This window comes from Emydura macquarii, unplaced genomic scaffold, assembly GCF_026122565.2.
Source record: "Emydura macquarii macquarii isolate MOO-44397 ecotype Brisbane River unplaced genomic scaffold, CSIRO-AGI_Emac_v2 contig_1253, whole genome shotgun sequence".
NCBI classification, from domain to species: domain Eukaryota; kingdom Metazoa; phylum Chordata; order Testudines; family Chelidae; genus Emydura; species Emydura macquarii.
Window position 1 is genome coordinate 49,377,078 of NW_027131390.1, and position 15,639 is coordinate 49,392,716.

A 15,639-nucleotide genomic window follows, 5' to 3' on the forward strand; every position below is an offset into this window, starting at 1 on the left:
ATTGATTTCAATGGAAACATTCGGTGGAGTAAGATGCTATTGGCTCAGTATGAGTAATCAGAATCAGGCACTGAGGTGGAAGTGTAAGCGTGTGGATTCATATAGTACTGTAGCTGAGCTGGCTAAAGTTCCTACAGAACATCACAACCATTATATGGTTATGGTGCAGAAAGTGGAGGGACCTTCATTTTCGAAAAAGGCCCTTGAAAAATAAATTCCTGTTGACGACTAGTTCAAGGTGGGCATCCCCATACATGAAATCACTTAATAATGCTTAATATTAATGTTAATGGGACTTGAGCATGTGCTTCTGTGCTTCCTTGAAACAGAGCCTGAAACTGGAAGAAACTATCCAAAGTGTATCTAAAAGAAATCAGAGATCATCTGGTTATCAGATCCACTTTACCTAAAAGTTTGTTTTTAAACTTCTTTACAAAATCTTCTACTCGAGACTTTCTAGATACATTTTTTCTTTTGAAAGATTTTCAATTCCCTTTTATTTACTTATTTTTCCCTCTGGAACTACAATAATTATGTTGCAAACAATAAAATTGAGCACATACATTCATGGAACCATAAAGTTAGTTCATGCTTCACAGTTGTCCTTCATTAGTGATGATATTTTTCCTTGTGGTCACCGAGCCAAGGATTTTTACAGAGCTAACTGCAGGCATTTTTAGAAGTTAAGCTTTGGCAATGCATGATTTAAAACTCTCCTATGCCCTCTCTACTGTTTCTTTCTAAATTTTGGAGTTTGATTTCTTCGCCTTTCCCCCTCCCGCCTCCCCCAATTCCCACAGTACTTTTGTACCTTTTTTAGACTTTTGTATAGTCTTCACTGGGAAGATGGAGTCCTACAGATCATGCAGACATAGCTGTGTGAAGCTGTCTTTTGACAGAAAAATAAAGCTAACTACATCAGAAAGAAAAACAAAAAGTTGGCAGGGTAGAATCGCATTTCCCAGATGATGATACAATAAGCTGCCCAACATTTCTTTATAATAGGGATCAACAAATCATAATTGATTTTAATATTTTTTTCACCCCAAGAGGTGCTAATTAAAAATAAAAGCACTATATGGTTTCTTTCTAGTCTTTTTTTGTTTCTTGGATATCAGTTTATGTGATTATTATAAAGAGACAGTTGAATGGAGTTCTCTGTAAGCATACTAATTTATCGTAAAATCCTTTTCTTTTCTTTCTCAAAGCAAGGGAATTGCATGCAAAAAACTGTCAAAGTTGTTCTATAGCTACAGTTTTACATGCATTAAAGACAGGAAAGCCAAAGTTGTGGGGCCAGATTGTGCTACCATTTATCCCAGAGTAAAGCTGACTACAATTTACACTGCAGTATTTGGCCTGTGGTTCCCACATCAGCCATAACCCAGGCACATCTGTTTATATGTTAGTAAGTACAATGTCCTGATCACATTTCATGAGTTGGGGCTATCATTTTAGCCAGGGTGTTCATGATCATTTGATAAGGGCAGGGATTCAGTCTCCCACATTGTCCAGGACCTCTACAACCTTTGGGATGCAGATTTTTGTCTGGCCGCAGGTCCTGTGCATTTGCAGTGCAGGGCCAGCCTTAGGGGAAATGACACCCTGAGTGAACTTGAATTTTGGTGCCCCTGGCCTCCGCTGCCTCCCCAGGTTCCCCACATACCCCCTCATCACCCCATCCCCCTACTGCCTCCCCATCCATCCCTCCAGGGCCCTGGTCCCCCACCCCTGCCATCACCCCCGGTCCCTGCCGCCTCCCCTCCATTGCTCCCTCCGTGTCCTTGTACCCCAGGCCACCCTGCTCCTTGCCTCTTAACCATGCCCCTCCCCCCCGACCACAGTGCCCTGGGTGTCACCCAACAATAAGGCCGGCCCTGGCTCCGGGGCCCTCAGTGTCCCTTGTAAGGCAGCTCCAATGGTGCCATGCTGCTGTGGCTTCTTTGTGCGCTTCCACATGGGCCTTGCCTCAACGTGGAGCGTCTCGGCTTCAGAGTTAAAGCAGCCTCGGTTTCCTCACTACGTTCTTTTCAATGAACATTTCCTAGGGGTTCTTTTTTATACTCAGGTAACTGGATTGCCACAATAGAACCTAATGGCTCCAAAAGGGCAGTTAAAGTATGTCACATTAGGTTGATGAAGTAAATCTGAGGCCCCACAGCCATTACAATGTGAAGTGGCTCTGCTATAGTCAATAAGCTCATGGCTTTGCTGTTTGTAGCTGTTTCATGCACACCATATGCACTGAAATCAGAGGGGTGAATGCAAACCTACCCAAGCCAGTTTTCATCTAGCTAGCTCACAGAACAGTAACTGTGAAAGGACAGCAGCAGAGGCTAGCCACTGGAGTGCATACGTTCCTGGGAGGATTTGCACAGCCCGTGTTGCCACGTCGTCGTCATCATTGTTGTTGTTTGAGCTGCCTAGATTAAAAGCTGGCTCGGGGATGTCTGCACATGCTGCTGTCACACCTTTCATTGCAGCATAGACACATCCATAGTCACACATTAGATTTCCAAAGACACTAGTCCACATGCTGGAACAATGGCATTTTAGATACTCATGTAAGGAATAAAAAATGAAGCCTTTTTTTCTTTATAAGCGTAAAGAAAGCCGGTAGTGGAGCTTTAACAAACATGAGTAATCAATGGGTAAGTGATTCTTTTAAATAATGTAACATGTAGGGTTTCAGTCTGGAACAGTAAACAATCTTCTGTGGGGAAGTCGTGAACCCTTTGGAAAACAGGGTTTAAAATGAAAGTGCTGATACTGACTTACATAAAGCAGCAGAAATGACGCAGCAATGATTAATAGGTCTGAAACGCTGTCCTGTTTGATGATGATACGTCTTGCATATTGCAAATGGGTTATTGAATGTGAGCTGTGGGTGACGATCCCATAGATGGAGGTGGGGGAGGCGGCAATCAGCTGGCTGCAGTTCAATCTCCACCCCACCCTCGGGATTTTGATGGTGTTCTTATTTCTTGAAATATTCATAACCTGCCGATAGCATACTCAGCAGATGATAACACAGCTGTTGAGCCTAGTCCTCATCTGGTGTAACTGAGCACAGTCCCACTGAAGTTAATGAAGCTATGTTGATTTACACCAGCTGAAGATCTGGTCTGTTAAGTTCAGATCAGTTTCAATATGATTTTTCACTAACCCCTCACCTGTCTGACTAATGTTTCTTCAGGGAATTTCGAGAGTTTGCAAATGGTTCTGTGTGTGTAGAATGTGATCTCCAGTGTGAGAAGATGGAAGATAACATGATCACTTGCTATGGGCCGGTAAGCACAACATAAATACTTTGTAGCTGTAACCTGGTTATGGCGGGTGCACTAGCATAGGCATTTTTATAAACATCTGTTCTTGTCCAATGGGATTTTTGCCATCATCACTCATGACCATTTCAAATACATTAGCAGTAAATGATGACAAGTAAAAGAAATTTCACACATCCAGAGAACCTTCTTTTATCACTGTTGAATTTTTTCCCCTCTTATACTCAGTTGAATCCTGTTCCCCTCCATCCTTAAATCTGAGAGAAAAATTCTGTCTTAAGTAATTGCATTCTGCTAACTCAAATAAGCCCACTGGATAAGGAATTCCTTGTGTCCATCCTCAGAGCACTTTGGAATGTGGATGGCACCACTTTAATGGCTGATGACCCCCCACCAAAGAGATGGCTGCTCTTTAGTGGTAGAGAAAGTGAAGTGATACTTATATTTTTTGTCCTTTGTGCATAGCCCGAATAAAAAGCAGGACTGGCATGAGCACTGAATGCACAAAATCCTGCCTCCAATATGCGGGAAGAGCTGATATTTGGGCTTTTTGTGGTTGCAGATTGGCGGAGAGAATTTGGCTCATCATTTATTTTTGTGACTAACTGATTACAGAGAGTGCTATATAGACGATCACTATCACTATGATCATTATTTTGTTATAATTTCTGCAGTTCACCCATTCAGGAAATTGGCATCCTAAGTTTTCTACCAATGTAGGATATTTGGATCTGCAGCAAGGCACATAGGTTCTGCATCATACAGAATTTCTTTGATGACAGCTGGTAGTGCTGTGCATAATTTTGTCTAGCTTACTGTAGCTCCGACTCCCTTGGCTTTGGATAAGGCCACTTGTGACTTATCATCAAGGCCTTTACATTTTATTCCTTCAGGAGACTTGATTGACAGTTTCTAATTTCCGGTCTCCATATGTTATAATTAAAATGAAGTCCCCAGCTTTTTGAGGGAAATGTGACAGCAAGGTATTTCTGTGACCAGAAATCACAGGCAAAATGGGGTGTGGAGTTAATCCTGTGATACAAATGATCTTGATGCCATGAAGGTGCCATCAGGACCACTTTATAACTTCATTTAATATTGAGCAGTGGTAAAGGAAAGCTTGAGGGTAAAAGGAAGTGGACATGAGGCCTATTGAGGTGCATCCATCAAAAGTAACTAAACCAAATTACATGTAAACACTCTGGAAACAGTACTGCCTGTCTTACATTTTCAGCACAGTGCCCCAGGATTTAGCTGTGTGGCGGTCGTTAATGTTCATTGGTGTGTCACAGCTAAATCCCTGTTTGTTAACGAGGGACATGTACTCCATTATCTTTGAGTATACAGCACTCAGCATACTGTCAGCCGCTCTTGCGTCATATCAAGTGGTAGAATAAATCTCTCATTTTTGCCCAGGGACCAGACCACTGCACCAAATGTTTCCATTTTAAGGATGGCCCAAACTGTGTGGAAAAGTGCCCCGATGGCTTGCAGGGGGCAAACAGCTTTATTTTCAAATACGCGGATGAGGACCGTGAGTGCCACCCTTGTCATCCAAACTGCACCCAAGGGTAAGCTGGTGTTCTGTAAACAGCAGGCATGGCTCGTTAATATTGATGTTAGGACATGATTTTGTTTCATTACTGGTTAGCTAGGAAACGTGTTCATCATTTCTGGAAATCTGTGCTTGCACAGCTATACCATTGCCTTTGGTTTTAGGATCCAGAACCCAGTCATTAAGGTCTTGCAACAAATTAGAGGACAAATTAGCACCACGCTTTCAAACTTACCAAAAATGGTACTTACAGCAGTGCTCTTGGCCTTCCTGATAACACCCTAGTGTGGAAAGCATATCTAATAGGCATACATGAGAGCTAGCATGTACACAGACATCATATTCAATATTTATTTGCGTAGAGGCTTTTCTCATGGTGGCCGTCATCAGATCTCAGCATAAATAGATTCATTCCTGGGAGTCCAGGATGCATTGCTATTGTACCAATGAGAACTGAGGCAAAGAAAGATTAAGTCACTTGTCTAAGAGCTCACAGCAAATTTGTGCCAGAGCCAAAACCTGAACTTAGATTGCCGGAGTCCCCACGTTACCCACAAGACTCTCCTTCCTGCCCAGACACAAAAGCGGTGCTCACCGGTGATATGCCATATGTTGGAGAGGGGAGCCAGCTGTGGCTTCACCTTATAGCAAGCTGATGCCAAAGGGCATGTGCCTGATTTGTGCTGTGCCCTTGTGCTATATTCTGGCCTGATTCAGATGCAGTGCTGGCCTGGCCTTTTCAGCAGACCCTCCTGTGATCAGTTGGAAGTAGCAGAGGCAAAATGGGAACCGTTCAAAGTATATGTTACTAAAAACACTAGGGGGTAATCAAACATTTTTAAGTTCCCTGCCTTGTTGCGCCCTTCCTATGGCCAGTGACACTTCTCCTACCTGCTCCTCACCTGAGATGGCCACCAGGAGAGAAGAGTGGGATGTATTTTCCTAAGGGTGGTGGCTATTGGTTATAATGAAACAGTTAAAAAAAGTTCTCATGTTCAGAAGAAAGGCAGTGTCCAAAACTATCAATAGGATTCATCTACAATAGTCAGCAGTGCTGTTGATTTCTCAAAGTGAATTAAAGTCCTTTTAAATGCATGCTTTTCCTTCTCTGTTGTCAACTTTGAAACCAACCCTTCCTATTGTCATTTAGTTGAATTACTTGTTGCTCCTCCTCTGTTTCTCCTCTCCCCATCAATTGCCCTAATTGCTGACGGCACCTATTACTTGGTGCGGTGCTCTAGATGTTCAAAAGCTACTCGTGATTTTGGGTGCCAACTAGAGGCACCTGGAAGCAATTCAATTGACAGAGGGCTCAGTAATTTTGGAATCAGGTCCCTTTAAGGTGCGTCAAGGTGAGCCCCCAAAATTGCTAGTTCCTTTTGAAAATGTAGGCCATTACATCTGGCAATTAAGTGTCTGTATCCAGCTTCTAGGCCAGCTGAAAGACCATCTGACATGGGGCATTGCAGAAACAAAGCACCCGGTGCCAAGGGAATTTGAGTGTAACTCTTCAAACACCGCTCCTGGTGTCTCTGGGTCAAGAACTAAATCACTTTCTAAGGGCAGGCCTCTCAGATGGGGCACATTTTAAGAAATGTGAATTTTTACGAGCCAGAGGAAAGGTGTCAGAAAGTGGCATCATCCTTAAGAAATCCTGCACCCAAGTAACTGTAGTGAAATAAACAGTTATCATTTTGCATGGGCCACTTGAGTTAAAAATGTTCTTATGAGGAGACAATGGGATATGTCCAACCCAGCGAGTCAGAGGAAGAGCAAGAAAACTTCATCCAGTGAAATAATCATCCACAGAGGATTTTATTGTTTTGCAGCTAAAATTAAACCAGTAAATAATTCAATATAATGTTGATGTCAACAGCTGTTGCCATTCAAAATGAGACCTTTTGCTGTTTTTGCAAATCTAATTACAATAGAACCATTAGGGAAATGAAAGTGAGATCGCACAGACACAGCCAGGATCTGTTGCAGATTCGTCTTCCTCTCAACCGTTTTAAATCAGAATTATGCAATTTAAAAAAAAAAATGCAGGAGAAGAGAATAGGGAGAAACACTACAAAGAGAAAAACTTACCCTCAAGAGCTGGGTTTCCAATGATAGCATTAGTGGAGTCTGAATGTGTCATTCAGATTAATTCTGATCTAGGGCTAGATTCTACCTTTACAGTCTGCCCTGCACATACTGTAGCATAGAGCTGCATTGGCCCAAGAGCAGACTAGCACACTTCCGCCTCTGCTCCCCCCTTCTTCTGGGGCAGAAGTAAGTAAATTCAGATCATTCCCTTCTGCATTTCCAGCCAGCTAATCATGCCCCGGTAAATGGAGGGGCATAGCCAATGCTCCTTCCAGAGCAAGCAGTATTGGTTCCAATGGGCCCCTTTCCCCCTCATGGCTGGTAGAGGGGAATATGGGGGGAGGAAGTAAATGTACCCCTATGCCACTGAGGAAGGATTGTGGCAAATCTAGCCCTTAAACAAATACAAAGGAGCAGGCTGTGGGGATTTTGCAGGGCCCTAAGTAGCTGGACTTTGAATTGGTAGAATTCACTGGCAGCTCATGGCTAAATGGAGCCACAGCTCTTTGTGCATTAGGTCTTTGGGTTGTCATTTGACAGTTTAACTGTAGGCTTTCCCCTCATCCAGCAGCATCTGTGCAGCCAGAGCCCATCAGATGAACGGATGTGTCACATTACCAGATAGGCTAGTCTGTGGATGAATGGCAGACACCAGTAGTGATGGTACCAAAAAGTTTTCCCCTACACTCCCTGAGTAACATATGCACAGAGGTATGGTTGGCCTCTAGAGCAGGTGGTTTAGCTTTGACCAGTCAAATGCTAATCCTAGTGCCATCCTCATCCCCTTATAAAAAGGGTGACATTCCTTGAAGTCACTGATCAGACACATCTGGATTTAGATTAGCAGCCTGGAAAACTTTTCTCAGCCTTTTATTTAAAAAAATAATAATCTGGTTAACCTCAAATGTTTCTTTCTGGTATCTGGAAAAACATTCTTTTATCATCTCAAATGTACTTGTGTGTCTCTGCAGTTATGTTAAACTGTGATGGTCATAATGAGTGCCCCAGATGTCTGGTTTTTATACATCGTCCGTCTTCTTGCCAACATTGTTAGGCTCTCGTTGAAGATGCCTGGGGAGAGAATAGGAATCAATTTGTCTTCCCCACCTCCCTTCTAATTTAAAACTCTCCAGCTTCACTGCCTTCCTGTAGAAATGAGTATTTAAATTTTCCTCCTTGAACAGAACTCTTCAAGAAGAAGGAAAAAGGAGCAGTGATGGTATGTCTCTCCAAATATTTGGCCCACAACTGAATTGATTCAGCAAAATCATAACCATACTCCATCTAGCGTGTCTGTTATCGCCTCTGCTAGATCGATTGCTTTGTGGAGGAGGTCAGACTAGATTATCACATTGGTCCCTTCTGACCTTAGAGTATATGAGATTGCTGGAACAGAACTGACACCAGCAGTACAGCTAAGATATCTGTCAACAAGTGTTCAGCTGCTGGAAAGAACCAACTGTATGCAGTGCGAGCTCCCTCTGGCACTGCTGCTCTTTTAGGATCAGGATATTTGCCAAACCAGACTGCTAGCTATCAAGTCTTGTGTCTTGCTTCCAGCAGTGGTCAATCCTTGAGGTTGCAGAAGAAGACAAACATCCCACCTCACCCCTGCTCATAATGCACCCGGCCAAAACTCCTCCATGCAGGTGATCAGTTTACACACTGGAGCAAGGGCTTTTTACCCCCATCTGAACAGGTATAATGGCAAATATGGTTAATGATCATAAAAGCACTCAGCCCATTTCATTTTCTTCTACTGAACAGGAGAACTGCCCAAGAATGGCGTACTGCATGCAATAGCCACCACTTTGGAAGCTTTCAGTGTTTTTGGCATGGCAGCCCCATACTATACTTCAGCTATCCAATGCCAATTTGGAACTGATCTGAGGCACACAGGACAGCTCTCGCCTTTAGTCCAGGAGAATTCTGAAAGGTATTGGCAGGTTCTCCCACTCAGTGATCCCAACCGGAATGCTTTCACAGAAATAAATTATAATTTTTTTTTAAAAGTGTGATGGTCAGCCTCATCCTCAGGATAGAGGCAGAGAGAGGAAGTCTCACCAGACAGCTCAGCTCATCACAGAAGATCATTTGCTTTGATCATTTTGTGAAGGAAATTTATTAACCTTCCCCCCCAACCCTGTTCCTCTGAGCCAAGAGTAGGGAAGTTGTTCATGCCTTACCCCAACGCACATTCAGTCAGAGGTGGAGATGGTGACCAGTGTTGCCTTCTCTGTAAAGATACTGCAGTTTTTAGGAGACATTCCAAAGCCAAAGTGAACAAATCAGCCTGGCAGCGTGAACTAAATATCAACAAACCCAGGTGCCGATGAACGAATGGAGGGAGCAAATTCCAAAGTGATAGCTCTTAGGAGCCCCAGTCATGGACCAGCACTTTGTAGTATTAGACACTGTACAAATATCTGGTTTACAGTCTAAGGACATCCTGCCCTTTAGTCTGGGGACTCTCAGCTGATCTCTCTTATGAGGATGCAGCATATTACAAAGTCTAAGATCAAATGAAGTTACTACCTCTTCTCATTTCTGTAACGTGTAGTTTTCTCTATTATTTTTTCCATCCTTTTCAAGAGGAAGGTCTTGCATCTAAGGGTGCATTTTTAACTGGATCAACACCATTTCTGATTTGTACATATTTTGCAAGGCATGTAGCACCCTTTTGAGCTGGATTTAGCAAGACACCAGGAAGGTGCATGTCTTCTGCACCTTTGCAAGCTTCATGAGGGTCCCTCAAGCAGTTCTTCTGATTGTGATGGTGGCCACTCCCTGGCTTCCATCCTTCCATCCCCTTCTTGGAACCTTCCTCAGTTATTGCTGTTGCTTATGATAGTTCTGCTTCTGTGTATCAAAGGGAGGACTGGATCCAAACTGTTGCAAGTAGTTCCCTTCTTGATTCAGCTTCTTCCTTCAGTGTGCACTTTCCCTCATCCAAGTAAATGGAGGCTTTGGCTCAGCAATCAGATCTGTGTGGGTGGGACTTTTGTGCCCTGCATAGCCCTGTTGACTTCACTGGCGCTCTGTGTAGGCACTAGGCTCCGCCCATGTAAATGTGATTGTAGGATCAGGACTTTACTATACACCAGATTATCACAATAGATGGCTGATTCCTCTTGTCCTAGGACTGATCAGTTTGTATACAGATATCATTAGAATTGTGTGCCATTTGACCGGAAAATTAATGACATTTCATGGATTCTGACTTGGAAGAGCTATGCCGCCTCAACTCTAAGGAAAATTGTATCTCTGTGTTACTGAGGGAGCTATGGAGAAAGGATCACTTCAAGAAAGGATAGCTGTTGTTTTTACTTTTAAATGTTATTTACCTGCTCATTTCTTTCAGAGGGCAGTTACCTAAAACCCTGTACTGGCCACCAAATGTATCTGTTTCTTTACCTGCTGTATGTCAACTGTTATAAATCACTACACTTCTCATTAACAAACAGATATATGTGTCGATTAACCAATTCATTTACAGGGAGAAGCTGGAAATGAAATCACATCTAGATCCCCAGTATTCCCAGAAGAGGGAAATTCTGGGGACAAATCAGAACCATATGGAAAATATTGCTATTGTCATGTGTGGCCTGTAAGTGTTAACACCTTTCTGGAAACTCTGAAACCAAGGCAGTTATTTCCAGAACAAAAATGACTGATGATTTCAGACTGAAAATGAGGATGGTTCTCAGGAAAATTACTAACTAAGCACCCAGATTTTGTTGCCCTTGCTCACAATGGGTAGTACCTTACTCCTTGTATAACTACATTGAAATTAATGAGCCCAGTTGGGGTGTTAGGTGTACTACTCAGTGTGTGTGTGAAAGTGGCAGAACCTGCCCATAGAGAGAATTCTATTTGGGATTGAGAGATCAGTGACCCAAAGATTTTATATGTTTAACTCAAAATTGATCGCATTACTGCTTGGACCACAAATGAGGTCCAAAAGGCCAAAGGCGAGGGACCGTTTCCTGAGGTTCTGGTCCTATTTTTGAAAAGCTTGAGAGAATAAATGTAACGGAGCAGTAAAATGACTCCAAGACAACAGGCTTTTTTCTACATTAGCCTGCCGGTTAACTGAACTGGTAATGGGCTCTCAGGATTCTAACTTGAAGAAGGCCTTCTTTTTATTTATAGCAAGGTCTGAGCTCAGCAGCTTTTGACATGCTTGAGAACGGGTGCTCTGAACACCTTTTTAGTCTCCTTCATTGCTGAGCTGTTTTCCTGGGAACTGCTGAGAATGCCATGTGGGGAAGAAGAAATGTTACAGATGTGCCTGAGGCTGGACAGAATATAAACCCTTGAAGGCCAAGACAGCTGAAATTTCAAAAGTGCCTGTCAGAGTTCTCAGTACTATACACTAAGAATTGTATTTAAATCCAAGTCTGCCACTATGCAGTCAGTCTAGTTACCTGGCCATTAAGTGTATCCACTTCATGTCTGTACAGAATGCTGCTTGAGTTCATTATTAAGGCAATCTTTGCAATCTGTTTTTGTTTGCCTGTCACAGCATTTATGCAAAAATAAAAACATCAGTAAAGAAACAAGAACTGAGGAGCAGTATTATACTGCTATTCTCAGGGAAAAACAGTCAATGAGACTGGACTTCAGTGAAATTAGTGAATTTATTTTTAAAGGTGGATTGATATTTAAATATGTTATTTTAAAGGAAGTAAGAACTCATAAGTGGCAGGTGACGGAGGAGTGGAGAGAAGACCTCCTTAGAGTCTTTTTAAACTCTCAAATCTGTCTCATGTCTCCCTCTGTCAGAACAGAATTGAAAGGCTGGGATTTTCAAAGAGATGGGCACCAGCTTCCCTTAAGATACTTTGAAAATCCCAGCTCCTGGGCCCTTATTTAAAGATCTAAGTGCATGTTTTGATTTTCATACGTGCCAAGCTCCTAGCAGCTGCCAGTGACTTCAGTGTTGGCTGTTCAACACTTAGGAAACTCAGGCTGCTTGTTTGAGTGCTTAAATATTGACTAATGAGATTACCTTTTTAGGCACCTATTTTTCAGAAAATCTTGGTCACCATCTTCATATCATAATTGACTTTCCATTTAAGTATCTTGTCATCCACATCATGGACTGCTCCTGCCAAGGGAACTCCATAAGGGCCCCAGTCCCATAAGCAGCTCCATGCAGGCAGGTCCTCCCTATCTTCCGTGGGGCTGCCTGTGGGCACAGGAATCTTGCCCATGAGGGGTGATTTCCAGGATTAGGATTTAAATTCTCACTCAGCATCTGCTTTGCTCCTCTGTACAACGGGTGGGTGGGGCTTGCCCTCTTGGGGAAGTAGCAGACCATTTGTCCCCCCGCCCCTCCTCCAAACCAGTCATTTACCCAGGATTCACAGAGGCTCTGTGCCGGTTACTGGTTCCTTGGAGCCTGTGGCAGCACAGTTCTGGCAAAGCCATGCCACGTAGGGCACCCTTACTAGTCACTGCTCTTGGATCTCACCCTCCCTCCGGGGCTGCGGAAGGAAGTGCCGTATTGTGGTAAATTATTGCCGATGGAGCCCAGTGGATTTGGTGTGAGACGATGCAATGGAAAGTGACGAGCTTCCTCTGTCATTGCAGCTTGATCCCAGCTAAGGGCCTTTTGGCAACAGTCAGGGAAGGAGACTTGGTGATAACGACAAGAAGTGCCATTCCCCTTCATGCCCTGCCCACTTCTGATGGGATCTCATCCCCTCAGCTTCCATGACATGAGGGGATGATAGGGCCCAAAATATTTCTTCAATGACACTGTCTATGAGTGAGTACAGTATGAATAAGAACGTTAATTTAGGAAAATAACTCTCCACCTGGCTCCCATAGATCTTGAGCAGTGCAAATGAGCAGCCTGTGTGCAGTAATCACTGGTTTGAGGTTTTAAACAACAGCCAAAAAAAGCAATTGTATTGTTAGGCCTCCCACATAAGCAGGTGAAACCTGCCTTATGTATTGTTTGAGCTAAGATTGGTCCAACCTTATGCTGTTGGTGCTGCTTTTATTGTTCACTGCTGTCTGTACTTTGTGTCACAAGCTGTAATTTCATGATGCCTTGGGTATCTTTTGAGAATTATAATTAACAGTGTGGCACATGGCAGGGGGGATTCCTGTTTTTTCTGTCTGTAAATAACAGATTTCTTTCTTTCTCTCCCTGTTTTTCCAATTTGGATTTGCTGCAGGTGCATAGGCCCCCGTATTGAGGACTGCATCGGCCTGATGGATAGGTACTTGCTGAGTGCTTGTTCCCATTGGCCCTCCACCATACTCCACGTATGGGCAAGGGCGCGTGTGTGCATGTCCCTGTGAATGGCCAGTGATATTTTCTGTTCTGTAATTGCCTGCAGGTGTAGAGGCCCCACTAGTCATGACTGCATTTACTATCCATGGACACGTCAGTCCACCTTACCTCAGCATGCTAGGTAACATCCTCCATCTTTCCATGTTGTACCTTGGGATCCTTCCCCAGTTACCATAGGAGAGTTGTACTAACCAGTTGGGTTAGAAATTGAATTAGTGTGTAAAATGTGTCATAAATTATCCTCAAGAGTAGGCTGTACAGCTCAGCTTCTAGGTTGTTTTACAGTTTGAAAGTAAAGTTAGCTATGCCATTAAAAGAGTTGGTTGAAAAAAATTCCAATTTTTCAACTGAAATAAAATCGAGCAAAGCTATTCTGTATGACTCTTTTTTTGCAGTTTTGGTTTTCTGAAAGCCAAATGAAAATTTCAATTAAAACAAAATGAAAAAGTTATTTTTTTAAAAAAAATTGAAAGTTTCCTCAAAATTGAACTGTATTCATGAAACATCTCAATGTACACAAAGCTATTTTTCAACCAAAAAAAAATTATCTCAAATTTTTTTGACCACTTTAGACACTTAATTGTTAATTTTGTGTTTAAAAAATGGCACTGGAAGTTGAGAAATGCAGTCTGTCCTTGCATTAGTTTGGTCTAAGAAAATGTATGGATGATGACCAAGCCAAATTTACTTAGGAAGAATCTACATATGTTTGAGTTTGTTAGGCCTCTATGTTTTCTTTTGTTATACCCCGTTCATGTCCTATGATTTTGTTTCATTTTATTTTGTTTTTAATTCAAACTGGTTAGTATGGCCTCCAGGCTCTCTCAGGGTCTAGAACCTGACTGGGACTTTTTCCTTTCAACCAACTTCACCTCATAAAGCATTTTAGCTCATTGTCCTTGGTTTGTCTTCAACATTTTCCTTACAGTGGTACCAGAGGATGAATATGATGAAGCTCAGATGAGCCTAATGTTTTTAAAAAAATGTTTCCATGCCTCCAGGTTTCTTATTCAACATGAAACTCCTTATTTTCTAGTTGTTGCTTGATAGTTTTTAGTCTCCATGGAGAGTCTCCAGGAGAGACCTCCAGGGAGAGGTCCAGATTTTTAGGAGCGACTAGTGATTGTGGGTGTCTCAATTTGTAAAGGCCCATTTTAAGACTCTGATAATAAGAGCCTCTTAAAGTATGTCAGGCTGTGCAACAAAAACTCAGGTGCCCCAAATCACCAGTCACTTTTGAAAACCTTGACTTCATTGACTAAGTTTTGGATCAAGCCCTTCAGCCCCTAATGAGTAAAACACTTTAGCACGTGCTTAACTTAAACAGCTTCTACAGAACTACACATATGATTAAAGTTAAGGATATGCATAAGTGCTTTATTTGATTGGGGTTTTAGTCATTATTTTTAATTATTTAAAATAGTGTATTTAAAAATGAGAATGGTATAAACAAAATCTTAAGATGTGCTTTGTACCAAAAATACTGGAAAGATTACTGGTAAGCAATGACACTGATCCAATCGTTCGTGTATATTAGTTGAAGTCTCCAGTATTCATATTTTAATTAAAGTTGCTTGATATTGTTAGCACAACAGGGAGAGAGCACATCAGACTATTCATTGTTTAACTGGCAGAATTTCTAAGCTTCAGTTTGCCTTCAGAAGATGGATTTATTGTCTAGATACTTACTTAAGTTTCCAAGGAAATGATCCAATGAGCATTGTAGTCAATGGAAACGCTCATTAATCTGAATGGCTGTTAGATCATATCCTAAATTTATGTAGCAAAATGAGTAATGAAATATGTGAGATCCAAGGTTATCTTTTATTGGCCTGACTTCTGTTGGTGAAAGAGACACACTTTCGAGCTTACACAGAGTTGTTCTTCAGATCTAGGACCAGGCTTGAAAGATTTTCTCTTTCATCAACAGAAGTTGGACCAATAAAAGATATTACCTCACCCACCTTGTCTTGCTAATATCTTGGGACCAACATGGCTACAACATTTCAAACACTAGTGAAATATGCAGAATTCAGGATGTGGCACTACGCAACTGATGATACATGCTAGTAGCTATCAGTTTTCAAGAAATTAAAATTGAACAATGCACTATCAGTTCCTTTTTATTTTAAGAAGTGTAGAGAAGTGAATCCATCTCTCTGAATCTGTAATCTAGTGTCTAGTCAGTAAAGCAGACTACTGAGATGTGTGTAGAGGGGGGTGAAAATTAAAGTAGATGTTTTAATCCATCCAAATGAGGCACGTCCTGCTCTATTCGGTATGAGTGACCCTCAATTATGGAATCTGGGAAGCCTTTTCAAAGAGAGAATGTTTCCTTTAGAGCTGACAGAAACTTCTGGTTTCAGCTTTGTGGAATTTATTCTGTGACAATGACTGCAGTGTAA

General features: G+C 42.1%; 1 protein-coding gene across 11 annotated transcripts in view; it reads left to right on the top strand.

The window, feature by feature from the left end:
* ERBB4 (erb-b2 receptor tyrosine kinase 4) overlaps positions 1 to 15,639 on the top strand; it is an 885,692-nt gene that overhangs the window by 695,208 nt on the left and 174,845 nt on the right. For 9 of the 11 annotated variants that reach the window (XM_067548716.1, XM_067548717.1, XM_067548721.1 and 6 more), the window contains 3 exons: positions 3,197 to 3,290; positions 4,701 to 4,855; positions 13,281 to 13,355. In XM_067548716.1, the coding sequence (XP_067404817.1) occupies positions 3,197 to 3,290; positions 4,701 to 4,855; positions 13,281 to 13,355 (324 nt within the window). Of the gene's footprint in view, positions 1 to 3,196; positions 3,291 to 4,700; positions 4,856 to 13,115; positions 13,161 to 13,280; positions 13,356 to 15,639 lie in introns of all 11 variants that reach the window. The other 2 variants (XM_067548718.1, XM_067548720.1) reach the window with 1 other exon arrangement.